Raw genomic sequence first — 14023 nt, 5'->3', positions numbered from 1 at the left:
AGATGCAATGACACCAAACACCTTGTCTGAGTCACTGCTGTATACCGAACACACAAGATATTTTCTCCCATATGCTTCAGGAGGTTGCACAGGATCATGACCAGGCAGGTTTTGAATATCTCCAGGGAAGAAGACTCCACAGCCTCTCAGGGCAGCCTGTTGCAGTGCTCTGCCACCCTCATAGTAAAGAAGTTCTTCTTTGTGTTCAGATGGAACTTCTTATGTTCCAGTTTGTGCCCATTGCTCCTTGTCCTGTAACTGGCAGCCACTGAAAAGAGTCTGGCCCCATCGTCTTGACATCTGCTATTTAGGTATGTATAAGCATTGATAAGATCCCCTCTCAGTCTTCTCTTCTCCAGGCTAAACAGACCCAGGTCTCTCAGCCCCTTCTCATAAGAGAGATGCTCCAGTCCCCTAACCATTTTCTTAGCCCTCCAATGGACTGTCTCCAGTAATTCCTTGTCTTTCTTGTACTGGGGATCCTAGAACTGCACACAGTATTCCAGACATGGCCTCACTAGTGCAGAATAGAGGGGGAGGATGACCTCCTTTGAAATGCTGGCCACAGCCCAGGATACCATTGACCTTCTTGGCCACAGGAGCACATTGCTGGTTTATAGTTAACTTGACCAACAGGGCTCCCAGGTCCTTATCTGAAGAGCTGCTCTCCAGAAGGTCCTGTACTGGCACATAGAGGTGTTCCTCCCCAGGTGCAGGACCCTGCACTTGCCTTTGTTGAACTTCATTATGTTCCTCTCCACTCAACTCTTGAGCCTGTCCAGGTCTCACTGAATTGCAGCACAGCCCTCTGGTATATCAGCCACTCCTGGTTTTGTATCATCAGTGAACTTTTAGAGGATATGCTCTGTCCCTTCATCCAGATGATTGATGAATATGTTGAACAAGACTAGACCCAGAACTGATCCCTGGGGAACACCACTAGCGACAGGCCTCTAACTAGGTTCTGTGCCACTGATCACAACCCTCTGAGTTCTGCCTTTCAGCCAGTTCTCAACCCACCTCACTGTCCACTCATCTAATCCACACCTTCTAAGTTTACCTGAGAGGATATGGAGACATTATGGGAGACGGTGTCAAAATCCTTGCTGAAGTCAAGGTAGAGAGCAACCAGTGCTCTCAGCCAGTCATACCATTGTAAAACACTATCAGATTGGTCAAGCATGATTTCCCCTTGGCAAATCTATGCTGACTACTCCTGATAACCTAATATTTCTTTCTAAGTTTATGTAGTACATTCAGAGATTAAATAAAGCAAGGAGGGAATTATGCCATATGAATGGCCATCTGACAGCTTTCCATGTATGACATAAATGGTCCTGAGTGGTTATCAGGGAAACAGCTGAATAGACCTACCTTATCAACATGCACAGAGAGCATGCCTACAGAGAGCTTGTAGAGCTCATACTTACACTACTGGGAACAAAAAGGAAAACATCAAAAATAGGACTTTGAGAAAAAAGTACCAAATTTCCCAGGATAGGCATCTAGATATTGTTGAGAATGAAATTTTGAATTAAACTGTGGCAGAGAAGTCAAATAACGTCTAGCTTTTACAGACAGAGAAATATCCCATATATCACAATGTATTTTTATAGGACAGGCTTCAATAGCTCCCAAGAATCAGGTCACAAAATTAATGTTGGCTAGCTGAAGCTACTGCATTACTATCATCCCAGATCACTTTTGCATTAGTGATGTACTAATACCACCAAATGGATTTTAGTACAATATAATGTTGGAATTAACTAGTGTTTTCTGATAAGGAGCAAGTCACCTTCTATTATCAGACATCAAATCATTTCAGCATTTTGCTGATATGCTCTCCTCTGGTACAATCTGCCATAGAAAATAGTTTGCCTGCCTGTAGTGTGGAAATTAAATGTGCCTGAATAAGATGCAGATAAAAATGGATACAGAAATCAGCCCTGAAGTACTGTAGATTTCCCAGGGCCTTGCTAAGAACTCAGAGACAGTTATATTTGGCTTTAAGTGCTCAAGCCCAAGCTTCTTCTCAGAAAATTATAGATCCTATTCAGACAGCTTAAATGATGCAAAAGATATTTAAAGGAAGAACAAATTTTATTTATTTGTGATGTACTCTACATTCGTCAGTGGAAGAATTAGGTACGGTAGACAGTGAAATATACCTTTGTAGCATAATGTGAATTTACAAATCAGATACCAAGTATGGACCAAATCTTTTGTTTTATGGGTTATGACCATAAAGGCATGCCTATATTAGGGGCTGAAGGATTTGGGGGTTATTGGAGGGGCATGAATTTGGCTTGCATATACATGTGTAGAGAGAGGGAGACTGAAATACAGTACACACTCAAGCACACAGTTGTGCACTCAAATATCACAAAACAGTTGTGCACTTGGTTTCCTTTTGAAACAAAGTTGCTGTCATGCAATAGGACACCAGCTAGGAAGCACCTTTTTAATGTGGACACGAGATCTTCCACTACATAACTCTGTGGATTTTTATGGCACATGCAATGTTAGATTGTTGGCAATCTGTTTAGTATTTCATATTTGTGATGCTTGGTATGCTGTAACAGGTCTGTTCTTTATCTATCTTTCAATTATCAAACTGTAGTCACAGGTAGACCTTTTAAACATTATCTTTCTATTTTTAATTACTCAAGGCTATGTCCTACTAATGGTGGATAATACCAAAAAGGACGGGAATGTGCGCATTTAGTGGTTGTAAGTGACAGAAACTATAGGTTAATTTCCTGCTGTGCAAGAAGAAAGTTCAAGATCTAGAAAATTATCTCATCTAGAAAATGCCTACAGCTTACCCATTGTCAGGTGAGGAAGACAACATGTGCTTCATACTTATTCTTGTATTATAAAGACAGAAAAGGTATGTCTCACCCTCCTCTTGGCACATTTTCTTAACAGAAATTCTCTTCTACTGCAACGATGTCTTTAAAGACAGGTCCTCCTAAATTACAAAACTTTCTGAAGGTTAGTACTGTCAAGGTTCAAGTCAGCTACCCAAGCTCTCTTCTTCCAGTTTCTGAAAGGGATCTGCAGCTTGTTTATCCTGAATGCACTTCCAGCATGCTCCCTTCTGAGTCGTAGTCACAGTAGCAAGACTGAAAGAGAGATGAGCAGCACAGCTGAAGCCATGGCTTCCAGAGAAGGTTTTCCCATGACAGTTGGTTAGGGACAGCATCCAGGGATCTGGTATGGTTCTCTACTGCCAGGTGTATGACCCTGAGGATTTCATAGAAATGGCTCTCTGTTTCTGGAGTCAGTGGGACTTTCTCTTCAGGGTCTCTGGAAAGATCAAATAGTAGTGGGGGGTCATGCCATGTGATGAATCCTTCATGGCAGAAGCAAACGTGAGAATCGTAGCAACCATTGGAGTCTTCAGGACTGAAGTTTGGGGTGAAGAAGAAGACTTTCCAGATGGATTCACCTGCAATTTACAGACACAAAAAAGCTGGTGATAAAATAGCAAACTAAAAGTAATTTACACCACAGGAAATCAGTCTTTTGGTACAACCTCACTCTAAGCAGAAACTGCAATGTTCTGAAGAGTAAAACAAAATTGAGTAAAACAAAAATAAGCAAAACATGGTGATTTTCATGCTACAAATATTTATGAAATAATTATAATAATTTCAGTCACTTAAAAGAATTCTGATCAACTAAATCATAGAAAACTTACAAGAAGTTTGCATTTTTACATAAACTGTGCTAACAAGATTTGCAGAAATATTTACTAAGCCATTGCACTGTCTTCTTCAAGACTTCTTAAACTGCACTTTTGCCCTTTGACTCTATCCAGACACTACTAGGCCACGTCTGCCTCTCATTTTGCTAATGAAAATAATTTCATTTTTACCTTTTCTGTCTTCCTTTCTTTGTTATATTAACCCACTGCCCCCACCACATGCTTTCATTGAAAATATCAGGAGACAGAGTATAAGAGGTATAAGGGATGCTTAAGTGCCATCTTAGGCCTTTAGATATTTATTTTAAAAAAAAAAGTAACTGTACAATTTTTAGGTGACATTCTGCTTTGTAAAATGAATGGGAAAAAAAGTGGGAAGCAACAGTCTTCAATTATGGATTAGGCATTCTCTCTCAGCTTAATTTCCTGTGTATGGACTCTGAACTGTCTGCACTAGTGTTACTTCAGTCAGTATTTTTATTGTTTTAACATACTAATTACTGCCCTGATTACGAATAAGCAGGTATCAGTTGGTTCCTTCAGAAAGCACTCCTGAACAGAAGGCACACTGGAGAATCAGAAAATACTTAAGTAAGGAGCAAACAAAAAAATGGCTACTCTTTTCTTCAGATATCACAAAACACTCAGAGAAGGCAATAACAGTCAGGCACTTCAGGGAAGCACACCAGCATCCCACAGCAAGGGAAACATACAGCTCACTAGAAATGGACCAGTTTAATACATCCAACATTTTGCAATAATGATGTATTTTAGTTCATCTAAAGTAAAATCTTTCCATAGGGGAAAAGCAAAGTAAAATCTTCCCAGTTCCAGGGGAGTATTTATTAAAAAAAAAAAAAAAAAAAAAAAAAAAAAAAAAGTAAAAAATCTGTTCTTTTTTCTTAATAAGAGTAGGATATTAAACAGCTGAGGTCTGTGATGTCAGACTACCTACCACTTGAGTGTATACAGACATGAGAAATACATATTCATTAACTAATTTACATTTCTCAGTCATCTATTGAAAACAAAACAAAACATTTTTTGTATAACCTCATTTTTTTTAATGCTGTGAGAAAAACTCTTTTTGGTATTTTGTTGACATGCTCGAAGTTCACAGAAAGCTTGTTAATCTAGTAACAGATTGTCACAGATTTATGTGTGCTACAGTGGTTAATATTCATTCATCAATTCATCAATTCAACAGAATGGAAAGCACTAGAAAATGTGGAAAGGGCAGAGATGAACTGATACACACCAAGCTGCAACTACATGATACCCCAGGTTTAAAGAAAGAAATGTTTCAGTGGATTAAAGAGTCACAGCCTGAAGTCCTAGCCTATAGCATTAATTTCAAGGACAGTAGGTGACTTGAGATTCTTTACAGCTTCTTCAATCCCACAGCATCTTTTTCACAATACAGGAGATTTTACCTTTAGGAACCCATTCAGTGACAGAGCCTGGGGACCTCCAGTTCACTTAGTTTGCACTTAAATCAGGGTCAGAGGGGTGATGGTTATTACACACATTAGACTGGGAGAACCCCTCTGAATGCTGCCTGGAAATTAGCAAAAGGGAAGGAGCTATAAAAGCTGAGAGCTCTGTCTATGATAGCAGTCATGGAACAGTCTTACTGGGGAGGGGATGAGGAGGGAGTATTTCTTCAACAAGTAAATAGCAAATCTTCCTCCTAAAAGTAAATACCTTTCCCACATCACTTTGAAAGATTGTTTTGATACTCAAATTCTTTGTTATTTTCTCAGAATTTAAATAAACAAATATAAGATCCCCCCTTAAATTTCTTTAACTTATGCATGGAACATTTTCCAGAGCAGAAATATGCTTCTCATTTACTAAGATATAGAATTTACATTCTGGGAAGGTATGTAATTCTATACTAAGCATTCCTTCAGGCTCTTTAAAAGTGTTTAATTGGAAAGATGGACTACAGAAAAAGCCAAAGGGTTTTATTAATCAATGCACTGTATGTCTTTGTAGACCATACAACATTTGCCTCACCTGAGACTTAGATTCAGGGCACAGTAACACCTTGATAGAAGAACAGAAAAAAAAATAAAAATCTAGCCATTAAAATGTCAACTAAAAGAAATTCCAGTAAGGCCGGGCACATGAGATCTTTGCGGTCAGGCTATCTTACCTCACATCTATCTTTGATGGAACACTTGTTCTGAATGACATTGAAATGGAATTTTCAGCCAACTTTTTTAGTAGTGTGCAATGTAGCACCATGCCAGTTCAAGAGCTTACAGACAGCAATATGAAGGGCAGGGGGGGATTCAGTGTTAGTGCCAGTCAGTACAAGTAGCTCATATAGGTAAGTATGGGGAAAAGAAAGAAATAAGGAAGTTGAATAACCTATTTTTTTCACCACAGCATAATAATTGTTCAGTGTGGCTGTATACAGAGCATATGGCTTGTTGCAAAATCATGTGTGATGTTGGGGTCAGGGCATGCATGACATCACATCATGTCTGAATCACACTGATAGCGTTTCAAAGAGCTGATGCTATTTTATCAGCTATGCAGCTATATAGTGTCATTATCATACCTGGGAGAACACTGAGCTCTGGGTGATCAAAGTATATTATTGTACAATGTTCATCTGTTGCACTGCAAAGATGTTTCAGAGAGGATCTGGAATTTCATGTGGTGCTGGAGGAACAGCAGTGGAGATTTAACTGCCGATTTCCTAAGCATTATAAAAACTAAAGTGTATCTGTCAGTATCGTCGGCTGTGGAGCAGCCAGTGTAATATACTAGGAGACATAAAGAGCTGTCAGACTTCTAATCTGTAAAGCTGATGAACTGTGTAAGGCTTGATATTAAAAAGAGAGAGCTCTCTCCCAGTCTCTCTCAGCTGATACAAAAATCTCATTTTGTCAAAGGGGTAACTATAAGGATCAAATTAATCTCTCAGTAATTAACGATACTTTTGTTCTGTAAAGCATTTGGATAGTAGACTCACTTTATATAAAAGATGACTATATATTTCTTTCTCAGTGAGGTTAATAGTAAAATTGTCAGGGCTGCCTCACAGTCAAGTATATCAGGTCCCTTCTAAAACAGCAGGCAAACTCGAAGCTTCATGCACCCTTCAAGATCCCATCCCAATGCTTCACAGCTACTTTATTAAGCATCCACTTTTCCTGCAGTTCTTCAGCTCTCTGAATTGTCCAACAATTTCACCTATTCAGCTCTCAGAATAGCTGTTTTCTTCACATGCTAAGAAAAGACAAAAACTACAGAAGTCGTACATACAAATAGTCTCAAAATAAATAGGTTGCAATTAGTTCAAGCACATCTTCTATGAACATCCCTAACAGACCCTTCTGGTTTATTGTCCTTCACCCATCTATTTATCCTTTCATACAGACAGATGTAGCACCAACAGACAGGTAGCAGCTGTGAGATTTAATAGAAGTCTCTCAGTAAAATAGATTAATATTCCCAAGATGAAGTGACACACTGGATACAGATGTCACTTCAGTTACAACAGCACTATTCTTAATCACTGATGGCTAAATGGTGTTTTCTGATAAGCAGTTCTTGAAATGAATAGAAGCTATTACTGTGTTATTAGCTGGACCTCATTTTCAGTGCATTTAATCTATGACAGTAGCCTTATAGTTTTGCTGCTACTATCATCTCCTTTGTTCTTTCTGCAGAAGAACAAGTCAAACACTTCCTCACTGTAAATTAGGGAGCTCATCTCCTCTTTACTTCAGATGCCTTTGAGGATAACCCTTTGGGTATAGCATACCAATATCAATTGCTCCCAAAGTCCTCCTGAATCTCTAGTGTGCTCTGTAGCCATTGGCAGTTCCCACACTCTTACTCACACTGGATCTTCAATGTTTCTAGAGTAGTAGATAAAAGCAGTAAATCCTTTGAAAATTATATTCTTCAGATAACTCTTGTTATTGTTAGATTGAATTCTATTTTCCCTCTTCCTATAGCTTTAGAATCATTCAGAATTCTTAGGTTCTCTGCTAATCTTATATAAAGTAGGTAACACATATTGTGTATATGTTCAGCTACTCAATAGTTGAAGAATTCAGATAAGGTTTTAGTTGCTAAATTATTGTAGAACTATATATAGCACATAGATAACACTATTTTGTTATTATAAGGAAAATCTTAAAATAATTTTTATTATTATGTGCATTCCTCAAACAACTAAAAAAAATGCTATTTGAGCTTAAAAATTTAGAACTGGGCCTTTCCCTTACTACCAAAAACCCCACCAAACCAAACCAACACAATCCTGAATTAGACCTAAGCACCAAAAGGACATATCACAGGATAGTCTCTTTAAGATGATCACCAGGAACTCTTATGTAAATTTATTCCTCAGAAAATCTCTAGAAGTCTATTTTCTGTTTTCATAAGGACCTCTTCAAGGTTAGGATATTTCAGAGAATTCCAGCAGTTTGCCAGTTTCAACCTCTATGCAAAAACCAAACTTAATTTCACAGTTCTCCTGGCAGCACAAATGCTTGAGAGAAGAATTTTAGGAAAGCAATGGAAATATTTTCTTGCCTTGGTAGGTAAGATAGATGTAGAGATCTTCAGCTGTTCTCCAGACAGCAAGTGATTGAAAAGGGAAGGAACCTTGGCTCTCTCCTAATTTCCAGGTTTAAGGAATCCATGTGTGCGGCATAGTAAAAACCAGGTGCTACCTGTTTGAAGTGCTATAACTTGCAAAAAAACTCCTTCCTACTAAAAACAAGAACAAAGAAGGATCTCCTGGGACTGCAGATGAGATGAATACATTTTAGCTGTTCCTTATATAGGACTTAAATGGAGAGATGAGAATAATTTTGATGAAAGGTTACTTCAGGTCTGTCACTCATTGAATACAAAATGATTTGGCGAGTAGATTGTTCAGTCATGCGTATAGAAATCCAAATAATGAAATGTTGTGGGGGGTTGCTTGTTTTGGGAGGGGCTTTTAGTAGTTCAATTTAGTTTATTTATGTTTTGTTTTGAATGAGGAATAGTTCATTGGTGTACTGGAGATGAGGCTTGCAGCCATACCAGCCCCTTCGTCTGCAATCTCAACTAGGAAAAGGGGAGTACATATAAGAAAGGAAGTTGGGTTTACTTTCTTACTATGATTAGAAATATGTTTTTTAAAAAGGTCAGGATTTAATTCTTGGTTCTTCTCCCCCCCCCCCTCCTTATTTGTCTCTATCTTCCAGAGTAAAGCAGAGGAATGCTGGTGGGGAGTGGAGCACTGCAAGTCCCAGGGTATAAATAGCTCTGCCTGAGCCTAACAATAAATCTGTTGCCACTGTCATAGAACAGAGCAGAGGCAAGAAAATAATGTAACAGTATTTGTCATGCCTGTCAGGAGAAACACTTTCCTACCTAAAATATTGTTAGCAGAAAAGTGTATCAGTTGATTAGGTCAATTTTCTTGAGCTTGATATAAATAATTTTCTGTGGTCTGTTCAAGCTAGAAATGTTCTTTTCCTCTTTGGCAGTTATGCTATTTCATGCTTACCAAATAATATGTCCATACTGTGTCACCCAAATTCAGCTGCAGCTGCTCTGATATGAACATCAAGTTAGCAAATTAAAATACTTTATAAGATAGTTTAGATAAATGACACTTGATGTTGGTTCTTCTTCCTCCAGCTGTTGTCACTGAAGCGCTGAACACAAATGAGGGATTTGGGAGACCATTTGGGATGCCTCCATGCAATGGCCAAGATCAGGTAGAAAGAGAGAAAAAAATAAACCAAGGGAGAAAAAGAGTAAACATGATGTTGACAAAGCAAGTTAGGAAGCAGGGAAACAAAATATCTTCAATAATAAAATAGATTAAAAGATCTTAATGGACTTCAGCAAGAAACATTAATAAGTGACTCAGATATTTGATGCAGTGCAGAAAGGTACATATTCTTGATATTATCAAAGCAGAAAACCAAGAATAAATAAAGAATCAAAACCAAAACAAAACAAAAAAAACCCCTCTCACTCAACCCCCTCCAAAAATCTTGTAAGATAACAGACTTCTCTAGAAAAAACAGTAAAAGTGAAGGAACTTGTGAGACTAAAAAACAGAAAAGGCAAATTACAGGAAAACCTTCATGAAAGTCAAAGTTTATTACCACTCCTGCAGTTGCAGGAGGAAAAGACTTACTGTGTATCAGTTAAGAGGATCCAAAGGAGTTTCACTCTCAGTGAGACTAGAAGCTCAGAAATAGTGAGGGAAAGGAGAAAAAACAGCTAAGAAAAGGATGGAAACAGGATAAAAGAAGGCAGTTCAGAGGGGAGAAAGGAGCTGCTTTTTGTCTAACAAAGACATGATATAAGTAACCTAAAGACTCATTTCCTCCTGTGACCTACATATTCTGAATTAGATACTTGATGCTATTTAAATCTTTCATGGGATTATGTAGCTTAAACAGTGGAAAACAGACATAAATACATATCAAGCTGACACTTCAGTGTTTTTTCACAAATGGTGAACCTCAAAACCAGAAAAGTGCTCTGCAGCATTTGCCTTCTGTTAAGGAATGTCAAGAAAAAACTTTGCTTTCAACTATAACATGCAAATGTGTAAATACCAGTAAAATATATCTCTACGTATCTATGGAAACTTGCTACTTACTGTTAAAAAATTCTGTACAATTTCTTGATAGACTACATTGCCCCTGCATTTTGCTGTTAAAACAAAGACTTGTGGCAAGGAATGAGGTTTAATGAGACTTAAGGAAGTTTACAAAGTGATTTTGGGGAAGGACATCTATGCCTCCACATTAAGAGCTGCCCCAATCATCACCGACACTTACCTGTAAAGAATAAAAAAGATTGTCAGAGAGTTGATAGCTAAGAGACATGGAAAATTACTGTTCTAGTCTTGTGTTAAAAGGAAAATTGAACAAGCAAAGGAAGTGAGACTTCTTTAATTAAATTCTGAAGATCTTTATAACAGTGTAATTCAACTCAGAATCTGTATCTCATCTATCCCATTTCAGCTCAAACAGAGGCCACCAGCCCCTGTTTGCTTTATGCTGTCAGAGTGTCAGTTTCCAGCCCTGTCTCTGAATGGCCCTAAGCTGCAGCCTTTCTCCCAGCTCTGTGCTCTCATCTTCTGCTATTGACTGGACTCCCTTGATGGACCTTTAACCTGAATCACCAGTTTGCCTAGCTGGGGACTGTCAGTGGACCCTGTTACCAGCACCCAGTTCTGCTCACTCTGCTCAGGTGCTAGAAGATGTTGCTTTGTCAGTAAAGGCACTACTAGTGCTGGGGTCATTTACAATTTTGTAAGAGTCACTTTTAGAGTGAAGAATCACCCAAAATTACAGTGTTGAACTTCTTGTCTCTCCAGCATTCTCTAGTCCATCTTTAGTTTTGCTTTCTAAGATCAAATATGTACAAGGTACTGCTGCTTATGAAAGATCCCATGGTGTTCCTAGATAGTGGGTTAAACATCTCCTTCTCTCACATATATGTAAAACATATTTAACTGATGTGGCCAGAAAATACAGAGAGGTTTTTCTTCCTTGTTCATATGTTACTTGTGTATACTTTTAATTATACAATTAATTATACAATTAATGACTTTTGAAATTTAATCACTAGCTACCGTACATCTGCATTGACTCTGCTTGTGAAGTCTGTAACTTTCTCATACTAATGCATGCAGTTTCCTCTGTTCCAGTAGCAAATAAGAACAAAAGCTCATTTCAGATATTACAAATGAGTATTCTTTTTGTCATCTAATTCATCCCCCTGCTACTGCACAATTGTTCACTACAATGTATTTTTTAAGAGCTCTCTTGATGGATGGTGTCTTCTATTGTAACTTTTGTGCTACTATCATTAATTTCCTTTTTTGCAGAAGAAAAAGACATTTAATTGGCACACTCCTTTCACTTAGTGTTTTATCTCCTAACTTTTTCAAATACAAATCCTTCACTAACTTTTCCTGGAGTTTAAAGAAAGATTTTGGTTCAGGTGATTGTCTCAGAGTTCACTTGGGTTGCCCCATTCCTCAATTACCCTATTCTAAATTCCATTTTTACACCTTTTGTAGAGTTGTGGTCTACTGAAATGAATGTTAAGATCTCTGTAAATTTACTGAGAGGATGATTTCATTTTGTATGCTTTCCATTCAACAAAGTATTTCTACCTTAGCTTAAGAACATAACTAATAATCTCATGCTTACATTTATCGAAGTACAATGTAATGTCTGACTGAAGCTGCTGTGTGCTCAACTTCCATTTAAGCAAGTACCTATATATACTCCTCAACTTCCATCAAATCTCCAAGTATTTGAGGAAAAAAAAAAATGAGTAATTTATATTTATTTTTTTTTGTTATCTGTGCTGTTGCTTAATAAACAATTAATAAAATCTGTTTTATTTCTTTGCTACACTGATCCTGATGGATCCACCATGGGGGATTTATTTGACATTGTTTCTAGGTCTACAGGAAATAATAAACCTGTAATTAAGTTTTACCAAGCCTAAGACAAGTGTCCTGTTCACTGGACAACTCTACCTTGCAAAAAAATCAATGTTCAGCATTTAGATCTTAGGTCCCTGAAGGTTAAACTCATGTCTGCTTATCAACACCCTCTAACTCCAAACATAAATTCCTCAGTTACTCAAGTCCCCATTGGTAAAATATTGTTGCATTTGCTTCCTCTGACATATACATGAGTACATCCAGGCAAGTCCAGGTGTTTTTAAGCTATGTGGTGAAAGGACCTGGGTGAGCAGCATAAACAGTTCTACACAACGTACAGAGTGAGATATAATCTGCCCTGTGAGTTTATCTCAACCTAGAAGAAAAGAGCAATGGAGCTGGGAAACTCCAGTCAGTGTCCTTCATTCTCTGCACTATATCTCTTTACATTTTATTGTGTAAAAAATAAACAACTGCCACGACTTCAGATGCTGATTTCTCTCCTAAAATTTACTGTAATCAAGCTCCTAACTCGAAACTTCTAGTCAGTCATTTTCATGGGCCATGAGGGGTGGTGTTTTTAATTTTTTTTCCCCCTGATAATATATGCATGGCAAAATGAATTCTGACTTTTTAATTTTTTTCTCCTTCAGTCTCTGAAGCATAGTTGAAGGGTGGTAGTTAGAGCACTGCTGCGAATGTAGTGGTAAAAACAATGTTTGTTCTCTTTGGCCTAATTCCTATTTTTAACTATCTATATAATTTGATGTAAGAATTCTAGCATGCCTCAAAGTATCTTTGAAGAGGGCACTTATGTCACAAGTTTAATCCCAACATTTATTATTCTTTATTATGGTACTATTACAGCTCTCTTATGTAAGACAGTTACCAAGATGAGTTAAACAATGTCAGCCTCATCGTTAAGCATGAAATCCTACATCTTTTTACTGGTCTAAGAGTATGTTCCCATAGATTATGGTTTAGTTTAATGGCTTTAATGCTTTATTTTGGAAGTAATATAAATAAATAGCATATAAAACAGCTTGCAGTCTAAAGTCATTCAGTCACACGTTGTACTTCCTCAAAACTACCAAGAGTGGTTTTGGCATTACATGACAAGATATAAATTTTATATATACTCTCCCTTCTCACTGCAGTTAAGAGTGATGACAGCACTCAAAGGATACTGTGAAACACAAACATCTGCATACTCATAGCTTGGTTTTGGCTTTTAAATCTTAGATTAATTTTTTAATTCATACTTCTGCAAACTCAATCTTCATCTCTTAATTTTAGCTGGTTTCTTTGTCAAAATACTCCTTAAAGATTTGTGACAATAGGAATGCTAAAAGGAAATACCATAAAATGTTTTCCTATTGTATTTGCTACTGTGGCTCCTTCTTCTATGCATTTTTATGCTGTTCTCCACATGGCAAGTAACCATACACACATTCCTCATCTGTTGCAATGGAAAAGAAAATGGATTACATAAAAGATTTTCAGTTTTAAAATAGGTTTGTTTTAGCATTCAGCAGTGGTTTGCAGTAATCCATTCTGCTTCATACTGTAGTGCATTTTACACTGACAGATGTTTACCACAACTTCAGTCTAATGATTAATTAAAACATAAGAATGCAAGCAATGTTTGAATGGTTGCTTAACTTTCTCTTACACTTCCAAAGTTGTCTCTGACTGGCTGGCATTCGTCTTAAACATGGCCAAGCTTGAATTCTGTTGTCAGTGTTTCTAACTGAAGTCTCAGCACTTAGGCTGCATAGACATAAGGAGTAACCTGAAATTTGGTTAGGATTAGAGATTAGGAAATCTTCCAATCAAACTGCATTCAAATTGAAGTCATCAGGCAGATC

General features: G+C 37.5%; 1 protein-coding gene across 1 annotated transcript in view; it reads right to left on the bottom strand.

Moving 5' to 3' along the window:
- Positions 1-3068: 3068 nt before the first annotated feature.
- Positions 3069-14023, bottom strand: part of STS (steroid sulfatase (microsomal), isozyme S) — a 74641-nt gene continuing 63686 nt past the window's right edge. The window contains exon 9 of the mRNA XM_010004643.1: positions 3069-3451. Coding sequence (XP_010002945.1) covers positions 3069-3451 — 383 coding nt within the window. The remainder of the gene's footprint in view (positions 3452-14023) is intronic.

This window comes from Chaetura pelagica, unplaced genomic scaffold (assembly GCF_000747805.2).
Source record: "Chaetura pelagica isolate M959 unplaced genomic scaffold, ChaPel_1.0 scaffold178, whole genome shotgun sequence".
Lineage (NCBI taxonomy): Eukaryota > Metazoa > Chordata > Aves > Apodiformes > Apodidae > Chaetura > Chaetura pelagica.
This window is presented reverse-complemented; position numbering and strand designations above follow the sequence as displayed.